The 22,033-nt window shown below is 34.7% G+C and overlaps 1 protein-coding gene across 5 annotated transcripts in view; it reads right to left on the bottom strand.

Annotated features, from left to right (window-relative positions):
- Positions 1-18,870: 18,870 nt before the first annotated feature.
- Positions 18,871-22,033, bottom strand: part of LOC145688206 (carboxy-terminal kinesin 2-like) — a 233,128-nt gene continuing 229,965 nt past the window's right edge. For all 5 annotated transcript variants that reach the window (XM_081762093.1, XM_081762097.1, XM_081762094.1 and 2 more), the window contains one exon: positions 18,871-20,804. In XM_081762093.1, the coding sequence (XP_081618219.1) occupies positions 20,604-20,804 (201 nt within the window). In that variant the 3' untranslated portion in view covers positions 18,871-20,603. The remainder of the gene's footprint in view (positions 20,805-22,033) is intronic.

Raw genomic sequence — 22,033 nt, 5'->3', positions numbered from 1 at the left:
CGTTAGTGCTACGTTGAATATCATATTTTGTAATTTGAAAAGTCGTAATACGGTAACTAATTGCATTTTTTCTTTTCTGTTTTAGGTGCTGAAGCAAACAAGTGATAGAAACGAGAAAAAGCAGAGAGCACGAAAGACGTGGATTTTAATTGGATCATTACTTAAACAGAGATAAACTAATATTCGGTAAGTATTATATATAATTATTATTATTATTATTATTATTATTATTGTAAACATTTGTGTTTTGTTTCATAAACGCTAGTGTAACAATGAGGTTATATGGCGACAGAATGTTTAACGTTACCGCAGATTGAACTTAAGGATTTTTATGGTGAAAGCTAATGCAATAAAAAGAGACCCGAGATTGTTTGAACATATTACCCAGGACGAAATGTAGTAGTGAAGTTGAAAGGGAAACTTTATACTTATATTTGTAATTGGAAATCGTAATACAGCAAATAACTAATTCTTAATTTCTTTTATTGTTTTTAGGTGGTGAAGGAAATAAAAAAATCTTAATAGAACACTGGAGAACAAATCTTATTTTTCTGAATTGTTTGCTGTTGAAATATAGCGGTGTTTTTAGTGGAAAGGAGTTGTAGATTGGTTTTAAAACATGGATTCACTGAAACCGTTGGATCTTAGTACAAGAGGTGAAAGTGATTTTACAGAATTGTCATCTTTGCAGGGAACAGAGGTTTTATCCCAACCGGTGGTGATTTCGCACTTTCCACCACTGGAAACAGAAGTTACCCCGGCCAACTTGGATGTATTACCGGGAACAAAATTTTCATCCTAACTGGTGGTGAACCCGCAACTTCCGCCACTGGAAACAGAAGTTATTCCGGCCAACTTGGATGTATTGACGTCTTTATCGGGGACATTCCAACCGGTGGTGAGCCCGCAACCTTCGCCACTGGAAACAGAAGTTTTCCCGTTACTTGATGTTGAAAACGAAATAGAAGAATATCCTCCTACACCTTCACCAACAGTGAGTAATTCCCCGGTGCAGAATTGGGAGTTGGAAGAATTTTTGAAGTTACCATGTGAGTGTACTGTGGAACATACATCATTGGATTGTATAAAAGAGTGAATAATATATTGAAAACCAGACGATATTTGTATTTGTATTGCATGCGGTTTTTTGGAAGGTGGACAGTTAAAGCATGATTGTTTGATGTTGGATACGGAATGTCTTGAACGGAAAGCTATAGAAACCATAACAAAAGTTGAAGTTCGTAAAGAATTATTATCAATTTACAGAAAAAAGCATGGACATTTGTTTTTGATTACATGGAACTTTATTGAACGTTTCCGAGATCTTGTGTGTGACTTTGAATACAGGCCCACTCTATTAAAAATTTTACTAGAAAAAGATTTTGGGAAATATACTGATATGGTGTAAAAAATGTACAAGAAGAATGTACGAAAGTACGTTAAAAGTAACCTTAGTGTGAGTAAAAGATTTTTATATTGAATTAGAGTGTAGAATATATTACCAATAACAATAAGACAAATATATATTTTTGCATTTATGTATTTTATTATAATAGAACATACATCGTGATGTTATATTAACGAATTGTTTCTTGGAAAAGATTTATTTTGTATTGCCTTGAAACATATTATTAAACAGACAATTCGAATAAAATATTATTGATTGTAATATAAGACGGAGAATGCATAGAACACTTTATTAAATGTAAGGAAAAAATGTGGTGTTTTACACATGCGCAGAAGCTTTTATTGTAGGTATATAAATAGATGTATCACACTTGAAAAAATTATTGTATTTGATTTGTTTTGCTGAAGAGCAGAAAAATGACTAGCATGGAGACTGTTTATGTTTCACCTAGAGAAAAAGAAATTCAGAGTGAAAACGAAAAACCTATACTGTTAATTCACCCGTCTGACCCCGATTTGCCAGATGAATTACGTGATAAAGTGAGAATCATATATCCATCACAAGAAATAGAAGAAGTGTATTATTTTAGACGCTATAATAGATATAATGATGAAATACTGATGATGACAGTGTTTCAAATATTAACTGTTTTGAAGTGGACGCTAACGAGTGCGAGTGTACTAAGTGATACATGTATTATACAATTATTTAATGAGTACACACCAAATTCAGTACTATTATGTGAAGCATGTTCTGAACACAATGAAAATGAAAAAGATCACAACTGTTTGCTGCAGTATGATTACGAATTATTACAAAAGGTGTGGACGATCTTAATTAAACGTGAAATGAGAGAGAAAATCTATAAACTTTATTTAAAGAAGCATTTTAAAGGTTGTAACATTAAGAACACTTATACTTTGGAGAAAAAATTTAATTTGGTATATGAATACATTACAGAGTGTGATTGTTATATCAAAGAAATAGTAGAAATGTTTTTAGAGAAAGGTAAACAATTATTTAATTTTGTAAATGAACACTGAGACACTGTAGCATTCGCATTTGTTTGTGTATGAATAGAAGAACATATTTATCCTCATATATATATTAGGGCTAAATACTTTGATGTAAGTTGAGAAATTACAAAGGGTTACAGAGAATTGAACTGTTAACTATATTATTTTATAAATGGATCAATTTGTAGTATTGTAATATTAAGAATTTAATAGATTACAAACATTGGACTGACACATGTAAATAATAGTTAGAGCTAAAATACTGAATCACTGGCAACTGAATTGTCAGTGAGAGTAATTATTGTTTTCTTTAAAAGAAATAAATAAACTGAGAAAAAATAATCTTAGTTGTTTTGTATACTATATGAAGAAACTAGTGTTTAAGAAGCAGTGCATTAGAAGAAAAAATAATGGTTTTCGAAGAATATGGTAGGAAACTGAAAGTATTTAAAACTTTATTTTAGATTTTTTACAGACATTACCAACGTAAGTGAATGATGATCTGTTGTCCATTGAACAGGAGGCACTGACTTTGATACCTTGTGTTTATGAAGACTTCAAAACCTTTCTTTAAGCATTTACTTTAAATGAAAACAACATATAATTTTGTATACAAAACGGATTGAATTAAGGGTGTACCCACGCGAGGGATTTTTTGGACGCGGACCACATTTAAAACGCTATATAACCCAACAAACATTTCAATACTTTTTAAGAGAAATATGGTTGCAGTAGGAGAGAAATGCGTGATATACTGTAGAAAAGTCGATGTTATAGTACCCCTGTACTCTTTCTTTTCTTATAAAAAGAAGTTAGTGTACTTTTTTGCTGAGAATATAAATGAAAATATTGTAAAATTACGTGTTGTTTTATTGCAAGTAGAATAATGTTACTTCAATAATGCTTAAACGCAGTGACTGTTAGTGCTGGATCCACCCTTTAACAAATTTAGGATGTACAAACCCTTACTTAGTATATGCTTTTTAAGAGGAATAGGTCTTAGAGAGCTCAATAATTTGAGGTAAAGAATAAATTGTCTATAAAATGCATAGAAGTATACAGGAAAAATACTTTTTCTTAGTAAGATAATAACGTGAAATACTTATTCCATTTTATATAGTAAAAGGACAAGACTGTACTTTTGTGAATAATTACCTTGGACTTGAAAATCAAACACAACCCTTTTGTTAGACAACCAGTAGAAATTCTACGTATATCGAATGGAAACACACTGCAGACGCTTTACTTTTATTGAAGGTTTAATTTACTTCACGATTTCTTTGGAAACAATAAAAATTTTTTACTTGAGATGGATTGTTTTCTGAGGGAGGACATGTCAGAATCATGAGAAAACTTGCTTACATGGTGTGTGCCAAACATAATAAGCCCTTAGCGGGCTAAGATCGAACCATGACCCATCACGCGCCAGAGGTGAACGATTTGAAGGCGATGAAAAATATTTTATAATACCACAGTAGTATCAATAATTGTTTGAGATTCTTACTATACTATGTGATACAGGTTACACGAATTTTATTTTGTTCTTTTGAACTAATGTTTAAGAGGAGCAGAAGGATAGATTTCAAGAACTACCTATGGTCCACGGATTACAGTTTTAATTTTACAGCTTTATACACATGCATTTAAAATTTTAGGGCCATTAGATGGTTGTATAAGACTCTTCTTGGAATAAGGGGAGCGCAGTGACTCAGTGGTAGAGCGTTTACCTCTGATGCTTGGGGGTCCCGGGTTCGATCCCAGCTTCCGCCAAGTGAACTTTGTTGGGGACAAACACCATGCTCGTGGGTTTTTCGGGGTTCTCCCGTTTCCTCACACTTTCTTCATTCCACCGTTTCACTTATCTCTCATTATCACCGTCTCCCTTACCCTAACCGGCATAACCGTGGGACGTAAAACTTAAAGATTTAATTTCATTTCATTTTCTTCTTCTTGGAATAAATGTTTTCGCTGGAACCTTTTTTAAATTTAATGTGAAACTTTAAACATAATGAAGAAAATAAGAACATGCTGAGGTGAAATAAACTTGAAAACTCCCACCGTGCAAAAGAATTAAGGAAAACAGCTTCTGTTTTCAAGCTGAAACTATCCATGGTTGAGATTGACCACCAAATATATCGATTATTTTTCTCAGATGATGAGTTTGTATACTTATGCCAGTAGCTAAAACTGGAAAAGTGAACCAGGTAGTGTTTGTAAAATGGTATTACATGGTTCAATCTCAGAACATGTGCGATTGTGATGGACAAAAATTCCATGGGTAGTGGTGCTGGTGGACAACAACAACTTCACGAAACTTCTGTTGGTATTAAAATTAACGATACATGAACTTTCAAAAGACGAAATGTTTCTTTATTTGGACTCTTAATACGTATTTGAAATTTCATCAGAACAAGCATTCAACTTAAACTATAATAAACGAACGAACTATCTAGTTGCATTATAGGAGGGCGATACTGGTGTGGATGAAAAGTTTATGTATTGATTTTTGAACACGAGTTGTGTGCGAGTAATTCAATTTTATTTAACTTTTAATATTAGAGATTATTTTATACGACCATTTAATATTTTATTATTTCTTATACATATTCGCTTTCATCATTTGTCCATTGTAATGTTAGTAGAAAAAATGTTTTATTTAACAACATAAGCACGAAAACCTACAAGAAAAATATTAAACAACATTCATAGTTATCACTGTACGGAATACTTCTTTGAACGGAAACAGTTTTTTTGTCCATTAGTAGAGTGTATCAATTTGGCACGAGGATCCATTAGTTCAATCCCAGACCATGACATTTTGTGATGCACAACACCCTGTGGATTTTCTCGGGGTTCTCCATTTCCTAACACTTTCTTCATATTCAACATTTTTACAACCATTAGCCATTCAACATTGCCTACTTGTAAAATGTCTCAAGTAGATGAGTATATAAGACTCATACCAGAGTAAGTGTTTTCTCCTTGATCTCAAGCCAGAAAAGAAGAAACTCGTATCCACGAAGTGAAATTTCTCGAGTTGCTACTCGCCAAATTTCACAAGTTTCGTGGATAAAGTAGTTAATGAATTCATCTCCGAAAAAGATCACCCGTACAGTTGTTTTTCAGATGGTAATTTATAATTATACTTACGTTTGTTGCAATTCCTTCACAGTTATGGGGGCGAGACACTGAAACCATCTCTACCAAGAGGTGAAGGTGACATATAAAAGTAGTCAAATACGAACTATATTAGTGTCGAATTCATGTGCAAAGATGAATAGTGACACTGTGGATGCTGCGTAAGTCCAAATTAAGCCTTGGTTGGCATCTAGTTGACAATGGGAAAGTGACAGGAAAAAAGAATGAAAATATCCTATATTTGTGTCGAATGGATAGTTTTCGGGATCACTGACATAAAAGGTGATATTTCAGATGTGGATATGTCCAAGGTTGGCCCTATTGGCACGGGGTCATAGGGAGAACCAGTGAAGACTTCAGAACAGTTCCTTTCTGAAACGTTCCAGTACACTGAGAGTGAAAAGTGACACTGCACAAATACTGACATCACATTCGGAATTATCGGAGATATGACTTCTGGGGAAGTGTCGTTGCTCCAGGGAGGCATTACTAACTGATCACTACCTAGAATCGTCACTCCTTTGCAGGGGCGTAGACAGGAATTTATTTCAGCGGTCGAAAGCTTGACAGAATTTATTTCAGTGATTGACGGCATATTTTACGAAAATGTCTATCATCTCTAAAATTAGATATAATTTACAGAAAAGTAGTGATTTCGTGGGAGGCAGGAGCTCTGGATTGCCAAGGCCTGCATCCTGTGTATGCCCCTGCTGCTCCGAATTGTCATAAGGTCCTCTTTAAATGTAAGACATAAAATGTATATAATAAACGTATAACATAGAATAGAATATAAATAGAAAATATGTTACTATAACTAAGAAATAGAAAATAGTTATAAAATAAAGTTGAAGGACAATGATACTTGAAAGTAAAATATACTTTCAACGTAGCTAAAGGAAACGTATGTGAACGAATACATACAGTTCTCCGTAGCAGAATGGATAAAGTCATGGTTCGATAACTACAAGATTCATGGTTCGAAACCCGTCTCGGAAGCGGCAGATTTTTTAAAAATTCTTAATTCCTCAGTTCTCAAGATCTTTCTCTCCCTTTGTAATCATCTGATGCTCTAAAAAGAGTTCTTTACCTTAATTCGACAGTTACCTAATGTGATTCTCGCAGTTCGAAACCTTCCCTTCTTGTTTCACGAAATCACAATTTTCGTCATAATACGAATGCTGTCCGATCATTTTCCCCCAATTCTAAATCTGTGTATATAAATCATCCCTCTCTGTCTCCACACTTGACTATCTCTCTCTCTCTTAATGTCGCCAGGAACTCATTTAGCTTGAGATCAAACCTTCAACTCTTGAAACCAAATGTAAGCTCTCTAGCAATGTGCTATCGTAACTCTAGATGTTTGTTGCTAACAGCAGTGTCTTTTAGATTTTATTCGGGGGAATTCTCCGCCGATATAAGATTTTCACTTTTTATTAGTGTATTACTATACATTTGATCAAACAATATGTATTTATGAAGCTCAAGGGAGGGGGAATTATGCCCTCCTGTCCTGCCCAAATGACGCCCCTGGAACATTTGCGTGCAATTACTGAAAAGAAATGAATCATTGAATAACACTGATTTCTATCAGGATATATGTTAGGGCTCTGTGCGTGCATTACAGACTTTAGGAATCACAAAACCTACTGCCGTTATTGGCAATTTCCATAGATTTCTTAGGGAGCATCTTACTAGCTTGCAATCTTTAAAGAAGGGAAAGAATGAAACTAAAGGTATTTGTGAAGCTCTGGGAACAATTTGAGACTTTTTTTTTAAAATTTAGGCTCTTAAAAATAGTTCAGAACAAACGAATGGAAGACTGCTTTAAAGCTATAACGTTGTAAACTTGATTCCTGTTTTTTTTTTTTCAGCTGAATGGAAAGAGTGTACTACATCAGACACACTGCTTTAGACAAGGAGAGGTGAAGGTGGGGGAGGAGTTGGATTGAATACTAGAAGCAACTAATCGATTGATACATGTATTTCTGAATGCGTAAGAAAACGGGGCAAGAGTTTCTTATTAATTTGAACTTAGAATGTGTGTACCGATTTCTATGCCGCGAACTGTACTACTATGAGCAAAATAAATGACGAGTCTCTTTATTTTGAAGTTTTCTCAAAATATCTCCGTTTTATTTATATGTTCGAAATTTTGGAAAGTTTCCCCACCAGGAAACGTTAATAACAAACTCGTTTTTAATATTTATGTTAGATATTAGCTTAAAATAAATAAATTAGAAGCGAAAAATATTAAATCGACCGAAATTACGGGAATTACCAACTCTGCGAAAGTGGGAAATTTTCAAGAACGCGAGGGAATTCTGCAGTTCAACACGAAGCAGCGACATCTATGTCATTGAGAGAAATGTGGATTAAATCTACAAACGAAACTTTTAAAGAAACATTTCTAATATGTCTTATTACGTGCATTATCTGCAAACTCCAAATATATGAATCTATACTAAGTATTAACGTATAGATAGAGCATATAGTGGAAATTGCCTATGGAAAAGGAATTGGTAGCACGATCGTAATGAAAAATCATCTTTACCGTAGAACGTGTTCATTTTGCGTAAGAAAACAAATAGCTCAGTCAGATAAAACAACGAGTCTGTATGCCGCAGGTAGATGGTTCGAACCCCACAGAGGTGCAACTGTCATTTTTATTACTGTGGTTATTTTATTATTTTTTTATGTGGGAAAGAATCAAATTATAACATATGTGTAAAACTCATGACGATACCAAAAAAAGAAAAAAATGTTGTCGCACTTGCATTAGTGTCCCTAGTTTTGTTTGCAAACAGTTTCGTAATTATTTTCCCCGTGCTCACTGCTCACAATATGCTCGCTGGTGCATAATGAATGTTTCCCAGTAAACGCTAATTCTAATTTGGAGACTTTTATAAAGTTTCACAATGTTTATTATTAAATAGTCTTCTATTTACTTTTTTTTACACTTTGATACCATATTTCCCTATTAAATGTTTAATTTTCCGTAGATGTTTCATTACGGAAAAGTTTTACAGTGTATTTGTCTTAAATTGAAATTGTTTTGAATTTACCCCATGAGGTAATTAGCCCGAAGGAGAAATGAAGTAACTGATATTCTACGTAAAAGCAACCAATTTTAGATTAATGGCGCTTCTTACCTTAAGCACATAATCTTTACATTAGAGAGTCAGAGAGAAAAATCCTTTTTTTCCTCCCCTTTGACCACTCATCTTAAAGCTCTACATGTAATGATTCGTGTCACATAATTTCGTCCCTAAAAAGACATTCATATAATAATAATAAATATTATTATTATTATTATTATTATTCCTGAATATGCCACCCTTACATAATGTAGTAACCTTAGACATCTTAGTTTAAAGTGTTTTGTTTTGTAATAATTTGAGCAACCACGTAACAAAATTTAAACTGTAGGAGGGGCACGACGTTTTATTTTGCCCCTCTATTTTCAGCACCCTCCCAAAAGAAAGTATTTAATTTCTGACAAGCAGGGCAGACAAAATGAATAAGAAATATATTTAGAGCATCCTTTCCTCCGTGAGTGGAATATCACGTAGCATTTTTTATACTACCGAAGATGACTCTAGGCGGTTATGATTAGATAACAAAAGAAATACGTAATATATGTATAGCGCCCTTTGGCTGTAATATTACCGCTTCTTTATTTGTTCGAAGGCTCCCTACACAACCAAGGGTGACAAAAAGAATAGGAAAAGTTTCTAAAGATAATAAAACATTTTATATTTTGTCAGAAGGATGGCAGTGTATACACAGCATTGCTTTCGTTAACGAGTGTTTCACGCTTGAGTCGCTTATAAAATTAGCCAGAATAAACTTTGGCCGATCGTTGCTCTAGAGGGATTTGTCCAGGATGGTTTCGTGTCGGGCTAATAACGATGAGTATGTTTATTTACAACACCGTTAAAGAAATATCAAACTTTCTGAAAGGAACTTACTTAGGAAATATCAGATCCTCCTTATACTTAGCCAGAGCCCATTGTGAAATATTTCATCTGGTGTTCTGGGTGAAGGTTCTATGGGACTATTAGAAAAATATATATATTTCCGTTTCCACGCTGATGGTACAATTTCTGAAACAGTTATTGAATTACGTTCGAAGCATTGGCGTAAATAGCGCCCCCACAACCTTGTGGCGTGGAGACCGCACAAGCTGCAAAGCCAAAAAATATATAGAAAGTACGCAGGGACGGACCAGGCCAAATTTTCACCTGGGCAAAGTGACTTGATGGCGCCCTCCCCCTAGTATTTACATTTTATCCTAGTGTTTTTAATAGTTTAAACCCATTTTTCAAAAAGACATTCATTACCTAGGAAAACTTCAAAGAGAAAATGGCCTGCTACAAACAATACGAACACCGCCTCCCCAGCTTGGTCTAGTGGCTAGCACGCCTGCCTTCTGTGGTCTCGGGTCCAATTCCCGGTGGGTTACTGTTGAAATCCGAACCACGTTATCGTTCACTATAATCAGTATCCACATCTCTTTTGGCTATTAAGGCATAACCGTGGAACGCTAAACTCAAGCAAAGAAACAAACAATACTTACTCCCCCTCCACTCTTTATTCTACATGCCATCTCTCCATTTGTCGATACAGTCCCCTTAGTGCTATGAAACTCTCTTCTTTCATGGTGAAATGGAAAAACGTTATGTAATTGCTGCTACTTTACAAGAATATAAACCAAAAAAGTCAGTAGGAAACACATTATAAAATTTACTTTCTGAGGCTCGTTTTGGCGTCCCTCTGACTCTGGCGCCCCGGGCAGTCGCCCGGGTTGCCCGGCCCAAGGTCCGACCTTGAAAGTATGGACGCATAACTAAGGGCTGCGGACGTGAGGTTAACCTTCATGCTATGCCACTGGTGTTTGAAATGTTCAGCAACTGATCGGTTAGTGAAATAATTTCGACGGTTACTGATATTTAATTTAGGATGTTTATTTTAGGACAAAGTTACCTAACCAAATACATTTGATATCGCGATGTTACAATTTGATTTTTCTCACATAAAAAAGAGAAAAACAATAGTAATAAAAACTCTTACTCCTATTAGGCTCGAACTAACAACCTAATTCATACAGACTAGTTGCTCTGACCAACTGAGTTTAGATTTCTTACGCGAAAGAAGTCTGTTATATTAAGAGGCATGCTTTTCATTATGATAGTGCTGTTAATTTATTCCTTCGATAGGTAATTTCCACTCTTTGCTTTACCTATATAAATAAATGTATGGATTCATATATTAAGTGTCTTTGGGTAATGTGTGTAATAATTTCGCGACAAATATACTTGCTTAAATGAATTATATGCTATGATTTGTCCTCATTGTCTGTTCATATGGTGGTTGGAAAACACACGTCAAAACTGTTCGAAGTAATACGAACACAAGTTAAGAACAGGGACTGAACTGAATCATCACTCGATTGACCTTGAGGGCAAAAAACACCAAAGGGTAGCTATAAACGAAAGTTCAGCATGCATTTCTATGGAGCTCTGTTCAGTATCACGGTTCTCTGGCAAACACGTTTGTTCTTAGGAGTATATATTACAAACCTAACCTTTCGATAGAGCACAATGGCAGAGAACCAAAGTAAAGGAATTCTTGCCCTTGTTAAGTTGGTAAACCACCATGTGCAATAAAAAATATCGCGTCTCCTTGAAGTGATACTTTATCGAAAATAACTCGTTTTCCTTTATATATTCGAAGTTTCTGAGGGTTTGAAATGTAGAAACATTACTGAGAAACAAGGACGCAAGTAGGGGTGGGTTCAGGAGGTCCGGACCCCCTCTAAAATCCCAACTTTTCTGTAAATTTAACCTAATTTTGGGGGTTATTTTTTAAAAAAATATTATAATTTATCCTAATATTGAAGTCGGACCCCCGGAGAACTTTGGACCCCTCCCGAAATAAATTCCTACATACGTGCATGCTGACAAATATATTTTCAATATATTCGTTAAATAATAAAGTAAAATAACTACATTAGGAGCAAAAAGCTTCAACACGGTCCAACTTTTGTCCACTGCCAATATTATTAGAAGAGATATTAATAGCAAAAACTCCTAGTCAATGCTGAACCTTGGAACTTCATCCCGAACACAAGCATATTTTCGAAACACACTAAGGCCTAGCCAGAAAGCATTGTAAGCGAGTTACGTTTGGCAACATTGCACGGAAACAAATGAATGCTGAATTGCATTGTAACCCGTTCCTACTACTACTATTTTTACTACTAACTTTGCTATGGATCTGTATAGTACAAGAGCAAACTTATTTTAATGAAAGAAGTTTAATGAAAATTTTTAAAAAATAATTGTTATAAACTTTTTTAAAAATAATTCTCCTTAGGAAGGATTTGAACCCACGCCAAAACCAATCTTTCTTACTACCATACTGCACTAACTCACTCAGCTACGAGAGCCGAAAGCATTTAGCGTTTACTTTGTGCTATATTAACGTCATGACTCGTGATGTCACCAACAGGATCACGATATAGACGTCATTATTTTTTCTACATTGCAGAGTCCCCCGAGATTTGATCATTGTCTACTCGGACTGGAATTGTCATTTGGAAAAACACTTGAGTATGAAGTAAAAAATTAAACTTACATCAATTTGAACTGACTGGGTTCCGGTTAACCACACTATTATGTTTAGTTTAGTTAAGTGGTAATTTGTGACATCTTCACATCATCAATTGAATCCTTCACTTCACCGCTTCTTCCCCCTCAGGAATCCGTGCTGGATCAGCCACTAGAATCAATACACACTTTTCCTATTTTTTTTTGTCACCCTTGGTTGTGTAGGATCTCCCTCGAACAAATAAAGAAGCGGTAATATTACAATCAAGGGGAGCTATGTATTAGGTCTCTCTCTAGTTACCTACCCCTAACCGCACAGGGTTATCTTCGGTAGAATTAAAAATGCTACGTGATATTCCAATCATGAAGGGGGAGAGGGTGATATAAATATATTCTTATTCATTTTGTCTGCTCTGCTTATCAGAAATTACGTAACGTTGTCTCTGTTTGTCAGTAACGTTGTCCTTGTCTGTTGGGAGGGTACTGAAATGAGAGGGAAAAAAACGTCTTGTCGCCTCCCACATAGTTGCTCAAATTATTACAAAAGAAAGCATTTTAAACTAAGATATCTAAGGTTACTACATTATATTCAGGATTATAATAATAATAATAATAATTATTATTATTATATGAATGTCTTTGGAGCACCGAAATTGTGTAAGACGAACCATGGTATGTAGAGGTTTAAGATGGGTGGTCATAGGGAAGGAAAAAACAGGATTTTTCTCCATCTGACTCTCTAACGTAAAGATTATGTGCTGAAGGTAAGAAGCATCATCATTCTACAATAGGTTGCTTTTACGTAGAATATCAGCTACTTCAGTTCTCCTCCTTCGGGCTACTTACCTCATGGGGTAAATTCAAAACAATTTCAATTTAAAACAAATACATCGTAAAACTTTTCCATAATTAAACATCTAGGGAAAATTAAACATTTAATAGGGAAATCTGTTATCAAAATGTCCAAACAAGTAGATAGAAGATTTTTTAATGATAAACATTGTGAAACTTTATAAAATTCTCCAAATTAGAATTAACGTTTACTGGAAAGCATTCGTTATACACCAGCGAGCATATTGTGAGCAGTGAGCAAAGGGAAAATAATTACGAAACTGTTTGCAAACAAAAATTAGGGACACTAATGCAAGTGCGACAACGACATATTTTCTTTTTTGGTATTGTCATGAGTTTTACACATATTACAATTTGATTCTTTCCCACATAAAAAAAAAAAAGTAAAATAACCATAATAATAAGTGATAATTGCACTTCTATGGGGTTCGAACCAGTTACCTCCGGCATACAGACTCGTTGCTTTAACTAACTGAGCTATTTGTTTTCTTACAAATGAATCTGTCCTACGGTAAAAATGATTTTTCATTACGATCGTGCTACCAATTCGTCCTTTTCCATAGGTAATTTCAACTATTTGCTCTATCTATACGTTAATACTTGGCATAGATTCATGTATTTGAAGTTTGCAGATAATGCACGTAATAGGACATATTAGAAATGTTTCGTTAAAAGTTTCGTTTGTAGATCTAATCCACATTTCTCTCAATGACATAGATGTGGTTGCTTCGTGTTGAACTGCAGAATTCCCTCGCGTTCTTCAAAATTTCCCACTTTAGCAGAGTTGGTAATTCTCGTAATTTCGGCCGATTTAATATTTTTTGCTTCTAATTTATTTATTTTAAGATAATATCTAACACAAATGTTAAAAACGAGTTTGTTATTAATTTGTTCTGCTGGGGAAACCTTCCGATATTTCGAACATATAAAGAAAACGGAGATATTTTCAAAAAACTTCAAAATAAAGAGACGCGTCATTTATTTTGCTCATAGTAGTACAAGCAACATATCTATAAACTTCTACATTAATAATAAAACTATCACTATAGTAACAATAATGTGTAGGAAATTAAAGCAAAAGACTTTTCAAATTAACAGCTTCATCTCAGTAAGCTCACTGCTTACAATTTTCAACAATGAAGTAATCAATATTTTCACTGTCGGTACACCCAACATGTGACCATCCTCGGCAACTGCAGCACTGTACTCAATTCTAATCGAAACCACCACAAATAAGACACTCCGTGAGAGTATTTTCCTCTGCTTTGTCCAGCAGCTCTCCAAACACTACAGTTTCCCGCTAACACACTATTCACAGCTTTCTTCATATTTTCTTCATCCCGTTTCCTTTTCTTGTATGTAGCAATCCTTCTACCAAGTTCCTAGAAGTCAAGTCCTCCCTAAATATCTCTTCAACTAAGACTAATTGGGTAATTTCTTCTGTCCGGTACTGGGAACATTCGGAGTTCCCGAATTGGGACCCCACGATCTATTAGAAAAAAATATTACCAACTAAAGACCATGGAAATTTTAGTTAATGCTTCCACACTGTACACTTCTTTAATTATTAAGAAATATTATTAGAGTAAGATAAATTTAGTTCACTACTGCTCTCTAACGCCGGAATGCTAAAAACTAGTACTGTCCGGCACTGGGGCAAGCTCCCCTATAGTTTCCCAGGTCTGAAGACAAACATCACATCCCAGATCATGACTGAAGTAGGATGCTTCACTGTTTGTTGGAGGCATTTCAACTTGAATTCCTCCAGAGGTCGACGTCGCATATATTGTGAACATTCATCAGACACGAAGACGCATGATTCATCACTGAAACTCTTATTCTCCAATCATCAGCAGTCCAATGTTCTAGGCCTCGTGCCCATTCGAGGCGCTTCTTTGGAATGATTGGAGTAATTTTTGCTTCCTTTCTTGGCCTGAGTGCTTTTATTCCCTCAATACAAAGAATCCTCCGAACATTTTCAGCCTCCAAACTAGCTGAATCATGGACTCCGAACTAAAATTTCTAATATGGAGACGTGTTTATATAAAACAGTCCTTTTTTTCTACATTAATAAATTCGAGAACACTTTAAATTTTATTTTTTTTTAAAGATGTGCCAAATATATACGGAACTCGTAAATTTGAGAAAAAAAACTTGCATAATAAACTCTCAATGAGGATCGAACTTGAGACCCTGTGTGTAAGTCACACGCGATATCAACTACACAAGCAGGGAGTACTGTTTCAAGTAAAAGCTTCACCCTCTTCCTACAGAAGAACAACTCCTTTGTAATTCACTTATATATAATACCAACATGTAACACTTCCCAATGACAACATACCGATTTTCATAAAATTTGGCAGGCAGATACTACACAAAAAATAAACGAATCCGTGCTTTTTACTTTCTGCGGAAAAACTGTTTTTCACGCCCGAAAGGCAAGAAGTGAATCGAAGTGAATGAAATTGTGCAAAGATATTGTAGACGTAAAATGAAAGAATACGTGTTTTGTATTTTTCTGAACAAAAAGAAAAAAAACGGTTCGGTGGGGTACGGACCCCTCCAAACCTTTGATCACGAAATATCACAAGTGCTAAATACAGTATGTCAGTAGTGCCTAAAGGACATGACGAATTGCAACGAAACTTTGTGTAGTGACAATATGTAAAAAGTAAACAAATATGAGTTTTTTTTAAATTTTGTTTTATGCGAAAAACGGTTTTAGGGAGAAGAAGTCAAAACCCAAAATTTTGGAAGTTGATACCCGAAAGGCAAGAAGAAATGGACCGAAATGAATGAAACTGTGCACAGATATTGTAGACGTAAAATGAGGGAATACGTGTTTCGTATTTTCCTAAAAAAGAATATTGGGTGGGACACTGACCTTCTAAATTGTTGATTGCGATATATGAAAGGTGCAAATAAGTGTACATTAGAAGTTTCTAAAGGATATGAAGAATTTCAACGAAACTTTGTGCAAGAAAACGAACACGTGTTTTTAGTTTGTGCGGAAAAACAATTTTGGGGATAAGATCCCCTCCGAAAAAAAAATATTACCGTAAGAAGCGTAGCGGAGGAAGGAGTGGACTGAAGCAAATTAAATTGTGTCCGCATCCGATTTGCTTCAAATTTGGCACATCAACAGTAAACAGAAAATAAATCGACACGTGGTTTTGTTTATGTTTAAAAACATTGTAAGATGAAAGGCGCCTCCCGAAGTACTATAAAAATACGCTATACTCTTTGTGCTTACTGTTGATGTGCCAAATTTTAAGAAATCGGATGTGGACACTTGTTGAACACGAAAGGCCTTATTTCACATTTATAATATCTACACACAATTTCATTCGCTTCGGTCCACTCTTTCCACCAACCAACGCTTCGGTCCACCCAACAGTTTCTTTCTTTTTCAGAAAAATACGAATCACGTATTCCCTAATCTTACGTCTACAATATCTGCGTACAATTTCAGTCACTTCGGTCCACTTCTTTTTGCCTTTCGGGCGTCAACTTTCAAAATTTTGAGTGGATGCTTTTGCCCCTAAAACAGTTTTTCCGAAGGAAATTAAAAAAAAAAAAAAAAAAAAAAAAAAAAAAAAAAAAAAAAACAAGTTAGTTTATTTTTTGCGTATTGTCATTACACAAAGTTTCGTTGCAGATCTTCATGTCCTTTAGGAACTTCTAACATACTGTTATTAGCATTTTTGACATTTCGTCCGTGCCCCACCCAACCGTTTTTTCCAGGAAAATACGAAACACGTATTCCCTCATTTTACGTCTACAATATCTGCGCACAATATCATTCACTTCGGTCCACTTCTTTTTGCCATTAGCAATCTGGCAATCTTACAAAGTCTAATCTCTCCTTCGTAATCACGACGTTGTATAAGGACGCAAAACTCGGAAACTCAAAAAATCAGCTATTGCTTCTACACTATTTCAATGGTTCGTACTTTAATACATCCCTTCCTCAACCATGGTTGCAGCACTGATTAAATGTAATGTTCTTGTATTAAATAAATTAACATTACGTTACATATCTAAGTTTCTGATTAATTTCAATTAAGTTGCTTTTCAAAGATCCTCTAAAATTTCAGTGACGCACTATGGGCTATAAGCCATTAACTTCTGTAGCCACCCCTGCTACAAACTACAGACTTAAATATTCGATAAAGCATTTAAGTAGTAAGGATTTGTCACAATACTATTATGGCCCTATTTAATTCCAACGGTAACAACTATGTTAGTAATACTAAAATTATTATTAATAATGATAACGAGTAAGTAGTAGTTAATTACGAGCATGACAACTATTTGCTACAGGAAGATTTGAATACAATAAATATATGTATAAAAATAATTTACTTCAAAATAACACAAGGAAAACAAAATTTATGACGTACCTAACTAAAACACAATATTATGTTACTAATATGAGGTCAATAGTGTGGAAATAGAGAAAAACAGACATTGTGAAAGATCTGGGAATCACATTTGGTAGGAAGTTAAAATTTTGTCACCATAAAAATGTATCATGGAAAGAGCAAAAAAGGACAATAAGCTTCATTTATTTATTATTTCAGAACGATAGAATATGTTTATACAAATAGCTTGTAAGAACTAAGGTTCTGTAATATGAAACAATATATCTAGAACTTTGACTAACAGATTGACAGTATTCTTGGCACGGACGCGATAATAGCGCCATATGAGATTTTTAGGACTTGTGCCGCGAAATGATTTTTAGGACTTGTGACGCGAAATCGATTTTTAGGACTTGTGACGCGAAATCGATTTTTAGGACTTGGCCGTTTAGGTCTAATGCCATTTAGGTCTTGTGCCTTTTAGGACTTGTACCGCGTCCCCGCGTGTATGTTTTCTCTAACAACGTTTTTTGCGTGTTAATATTAAGGTACTGTTTTGTACTAAAAGTATTATTATATGAAGTAACAAAAGAGAAACTGGGAATTTCAAACAGAAAACTGTCAGCTGTATTCGTAAGTCTTGTTTCTTTTTCCATTCCTTCTCCTCCTATCTCTCAGAATGCTTGAGGGACTTTGAAAAAATCGGGCATGCAAATATATCTTGGAGAAGTGAAGAAATTTTAGGCTTCTGCCTGTAACAGTCTGGCCCGGGCAAAGGTGAATCAGTCCACTTCTACTCTTTTACGAAATAATTATAAATCTTTGATTTAATTGCACTATATAATTCTCACTAATACCACATCCCTACACATCAGACATTCCTATTTGATAATATCATGGTCTGCTTTGATATCTATCTCATCACTTAACGACAATCATGTTGTTTTATTCTATAGATACCTTGAGATGAGCGCACTTTGTAAGAAGCTACCTATAACTGGTCATCAGCATTCTTACCCTCTTATCATTTACGTAGAACGTTACTACGGTACAAGTGACTTCCTGTATGCATCCATTTCCAGCAAGCAGTAGTGGAAAATTTCCAATACTCCCACCCAGAATACGTAAAATTGAGATGTAGAAAGAATACATTCTGACTACAGAAATACATATGGGGATATCTTAATATTGGGATCTGCCCTATCTCCCGACTTTGACTTACATTTTCCATGTCATCGCACTAGGAAGCTTGTCAACGACACTCATGTTTTATCAAAGAACGTCTGAGCAACCAGATTGATTACTTCATATAATAAAGCAAAGTTGGTAACAAACACATACAGAAACATGTTCTCCTTCAACTTCTGTTTCTACTTACCTAGCTATCTAGTGCTTTCAACTTTTCAGTATTGTGTTCAGCCTTAAATAATAAACAAGATTATTCTTACAGTATTTATAAACAAGGCTTCACAAATACACAGAGAAAAATTTAAAAAATTTATTAACAACTTAAACCACGAAATAGTTACAACTCGTTTTTTACAAACCGAAAGTAACATTGTTCACACTGCAATACTTGGGGAATGAATCACTCAAATTTCCCAAGATCAATTAAACAAAAGTTTCCAATTGCTTGAGATTGAAAGAAAAACCACGAACGAAGCAATAAAATTTCACGCAGCAATTCAGTTCAAACACGCTGCGATTTCCTTACTAATTACAAATAGTTCTTAAAGTTGTTTCTTTTGTTTTTACAAACCTGAAAGTAGCATTGTTCACCAAACAAAAGTTTCCAATTGCTTGAGATTGAAAGAAAAACCACGAACGAAGCAATAAAATTTCACGCAGCAATTCAGTTCAAACACGCTGCGATTTCCTTACTAATTACAAATAGTTCTTAAAGTTGTTTCTTTTGTTTTTACAAACCTGAAAGTAACATTGTTCACTAAACAAAAGTTTCCAATTGCTTGAGATTGAAAGAAAAACCACGAACGAAGCAATAAAATTTCACGCAGCAATTCAGTTCAAACACGCTGCGATTTCCTTACTAATTACAAATAGTTCTTAAAGTTGTTTCTTTTGTTTTTACAAACCTGAAAGTAGCATTGTTCACATTGGAATACTTGAGGAATGATTCACTCAATTTTCCCAAGATCAATTAAACAAAAGTTTCCAATTGCTTGAGATTGAAAGAAAAACCACGAACGAAGCAATAAAATTTCACGCAGCAATTCAGTTCAAACACGCTGCGATTTCCTTACTAATTACAAATAGTTCTTAAAGTTGTTTCTTTTGTTTTTACAAACCTGAAAGTAACATTGTTCACTAAACAAAAGTTTCCAATTGCTTGAGATTGAAAGAAAAACCACGAACGAAGCAATAAAATTTCACGCAGCAATTCAGTTCAAACACGCTGCGATTTCCTTACTAATTACAAATAGTTCTTAAAGTTGTTTCTTTTGTTTTTACAAACCTGAAAGTAGCATTGTTCACTAAACAAAAGTTTCCAATTGCTTGAGATTGAAAGAAAAACCACGAACGAAGCAATAAAATTTCACGCAGCAATTCAGTTCAAACACGCTGCGATTTCCTTACTAATTACAAATAGTTCTTAAAGTTGTTTCTTTTGTTTTTACAAACCTGAAAGTAGCATTGTTCACCAAACAAAAGTTTCCAATTGCTTGAGATTGAAAGAAAAACCACGAACGAAGCAATAAAATTTCACGCAGCAATTCAGTTCAAACACGCTGCGATTTCCTTACTAATTACAAATAGTTCTTAAAGTTGTTTCTTTTGTTTTTACAAACCTGAAAGTAGCATTGTTCACTAAACAAAAGTTTCCAATTGCTTGAGATTGAAAGAAAAACCACGAACGAAGCAATAAAATTTCACGCAGCAATTCAGTTCAAACACGCTGCGATTTCCTTACTAATTACAAATAGTTCTTAAAGTTGTTTCTTTTGTTTTTACAAACCTGAAAGTAGCATTGTTCACATTGGAATACTTGAGGAATGATTCACTCAATTTTCCCAAGATCAATTAAACAAAAGTTTCCAATTGCTTGAGATTGAAAGAAAAAACACGAACGAAAATAACAATAAGTACCAAGCAGCAATTCAGTTCAAAGAAATTGAGATTCCTTACTGATCACCACTCGTCTTTAAAGTTGTTTGATTTGTTGTATCACGTCCACTCGAAGGTCACTTATTAACGACATTTACACTTTAGCTGGTTGCTTCTTGGCTATTCCCACATGAGTCTTGCTGCACGATTCTGCAAATCTTAAAGTGCTGATATTCTCACCCAGAAATTCCTGCTTTGGGGAAATATTGACAAACATCAAGATCTTGGCATTGCCTCCCAAGCTATTTTCCAGAATGTGCGTCAATTTTGAGTTTCGGTAAGGTACGTGCTGCGCCTAGAAACAAAAGAAAATTAAATACTTATTAGAAAACACAAATACTAAAAAAATGTTTTTGCTAAATGGATCATCAAATATGGAGAAAAAGACATATTAGATAATAAAGTTTCTTTATAGTGAAAAAAAAAATACTCTTTCATTCACTTCTTTTTAGCAAATCTTTACAACAAATACACAATGCACTTACTTCTCTCAACAAGTTTTGTTAAGCCCAAGCCCGAAATTGGGTGTCAATCCTCGGGAACCAAAAGGCTCCAACTCATAAAATTTGAAACATTGTTCGACCTAATAAGCTTAATATGCATATGAAATATCTTGATGTGCAAGTCTTTGGTTCTTGAGTTATTGACAGGAACGTCCAAACCCTAACTTCGAAGGCAAATAACTCGCATATCCAAGATCTGCACAAAATAATATGTGCGTAGTAAACTTATAAAGATCTACCACCATGCCAAATTTGAATAAGATCAGGTAAGTTCAATCAATCACTCAGTGAAATTTCCTGATTTTACTGAGTTCAAACCCAATTTCGACGGCCAATAACTTGGAAACTAAGGACCTGTACACCATAACATTTTATACTATGCTGGAATGTGTACAAAACTCGTCAACCTTAACCACCACACCTATGTTCAAGATCAGATGGGTTTTATCGATCGTGGTTTAATGAAATTTATTTATTGCACTAAGGCAAACCCCAGATTTGGTCGAGATCGAATTAATATCGTTGATAATACACTACATAAAATAACGTTTTACTAAGTCGAACCGAAATTCTGATACCCAATAACTCAGGAACGAAAGGCCTGCACACCATAACATTTCATGTGTGTACTAAGCTCGTTAAGGTCTATCATCATTCCAATTTTGGCCAAGATCGGATGAGTTTCTTTGATTGTCTCTCTCTCTCTCTCTTTCTCTCACACACACACATATTATATATATATGAAAAAATCAAATGAAGGACGAAGGGAAAAAATAAAGAGTGTAGAAAATAATGAGATCTTTTAGTTTAACGTCCCACGTATATGCCTGTTAGGCTAAGGCAGGAGGATAATTAAGGCAAGTGAATGATAACGGAAGAACTGGTGGAATGATAATGTGAAAGAAAACGGGAGAACCCGAAAAAAAAAACAAAAAAAACAAGGATACGATGTTGTCCATCACAAACTTACTTAGCCGGTAATAAAATCAGGGACTCCACACACCAAGGTAAGTATTCTGTC

This window comes from Thermobia domestica, chromosome 6 (assembly GCF_964235325.1).
Source record: "Thermobia domestica chromosome 6, izTheDome1.hap1.1, whole genome shotgun sequence".
Taxonomy (NCBI): Eukaryota; Metazoa; Arthropoda; class Insecta; order Zygentoma; family Lepismatidae; genus Thermobia; species Thermobia domestica.
Note: the sequence above shows the minus strand (reverse complement) of the source record. Positions and strands in the feature narration are given on the sequence as shown.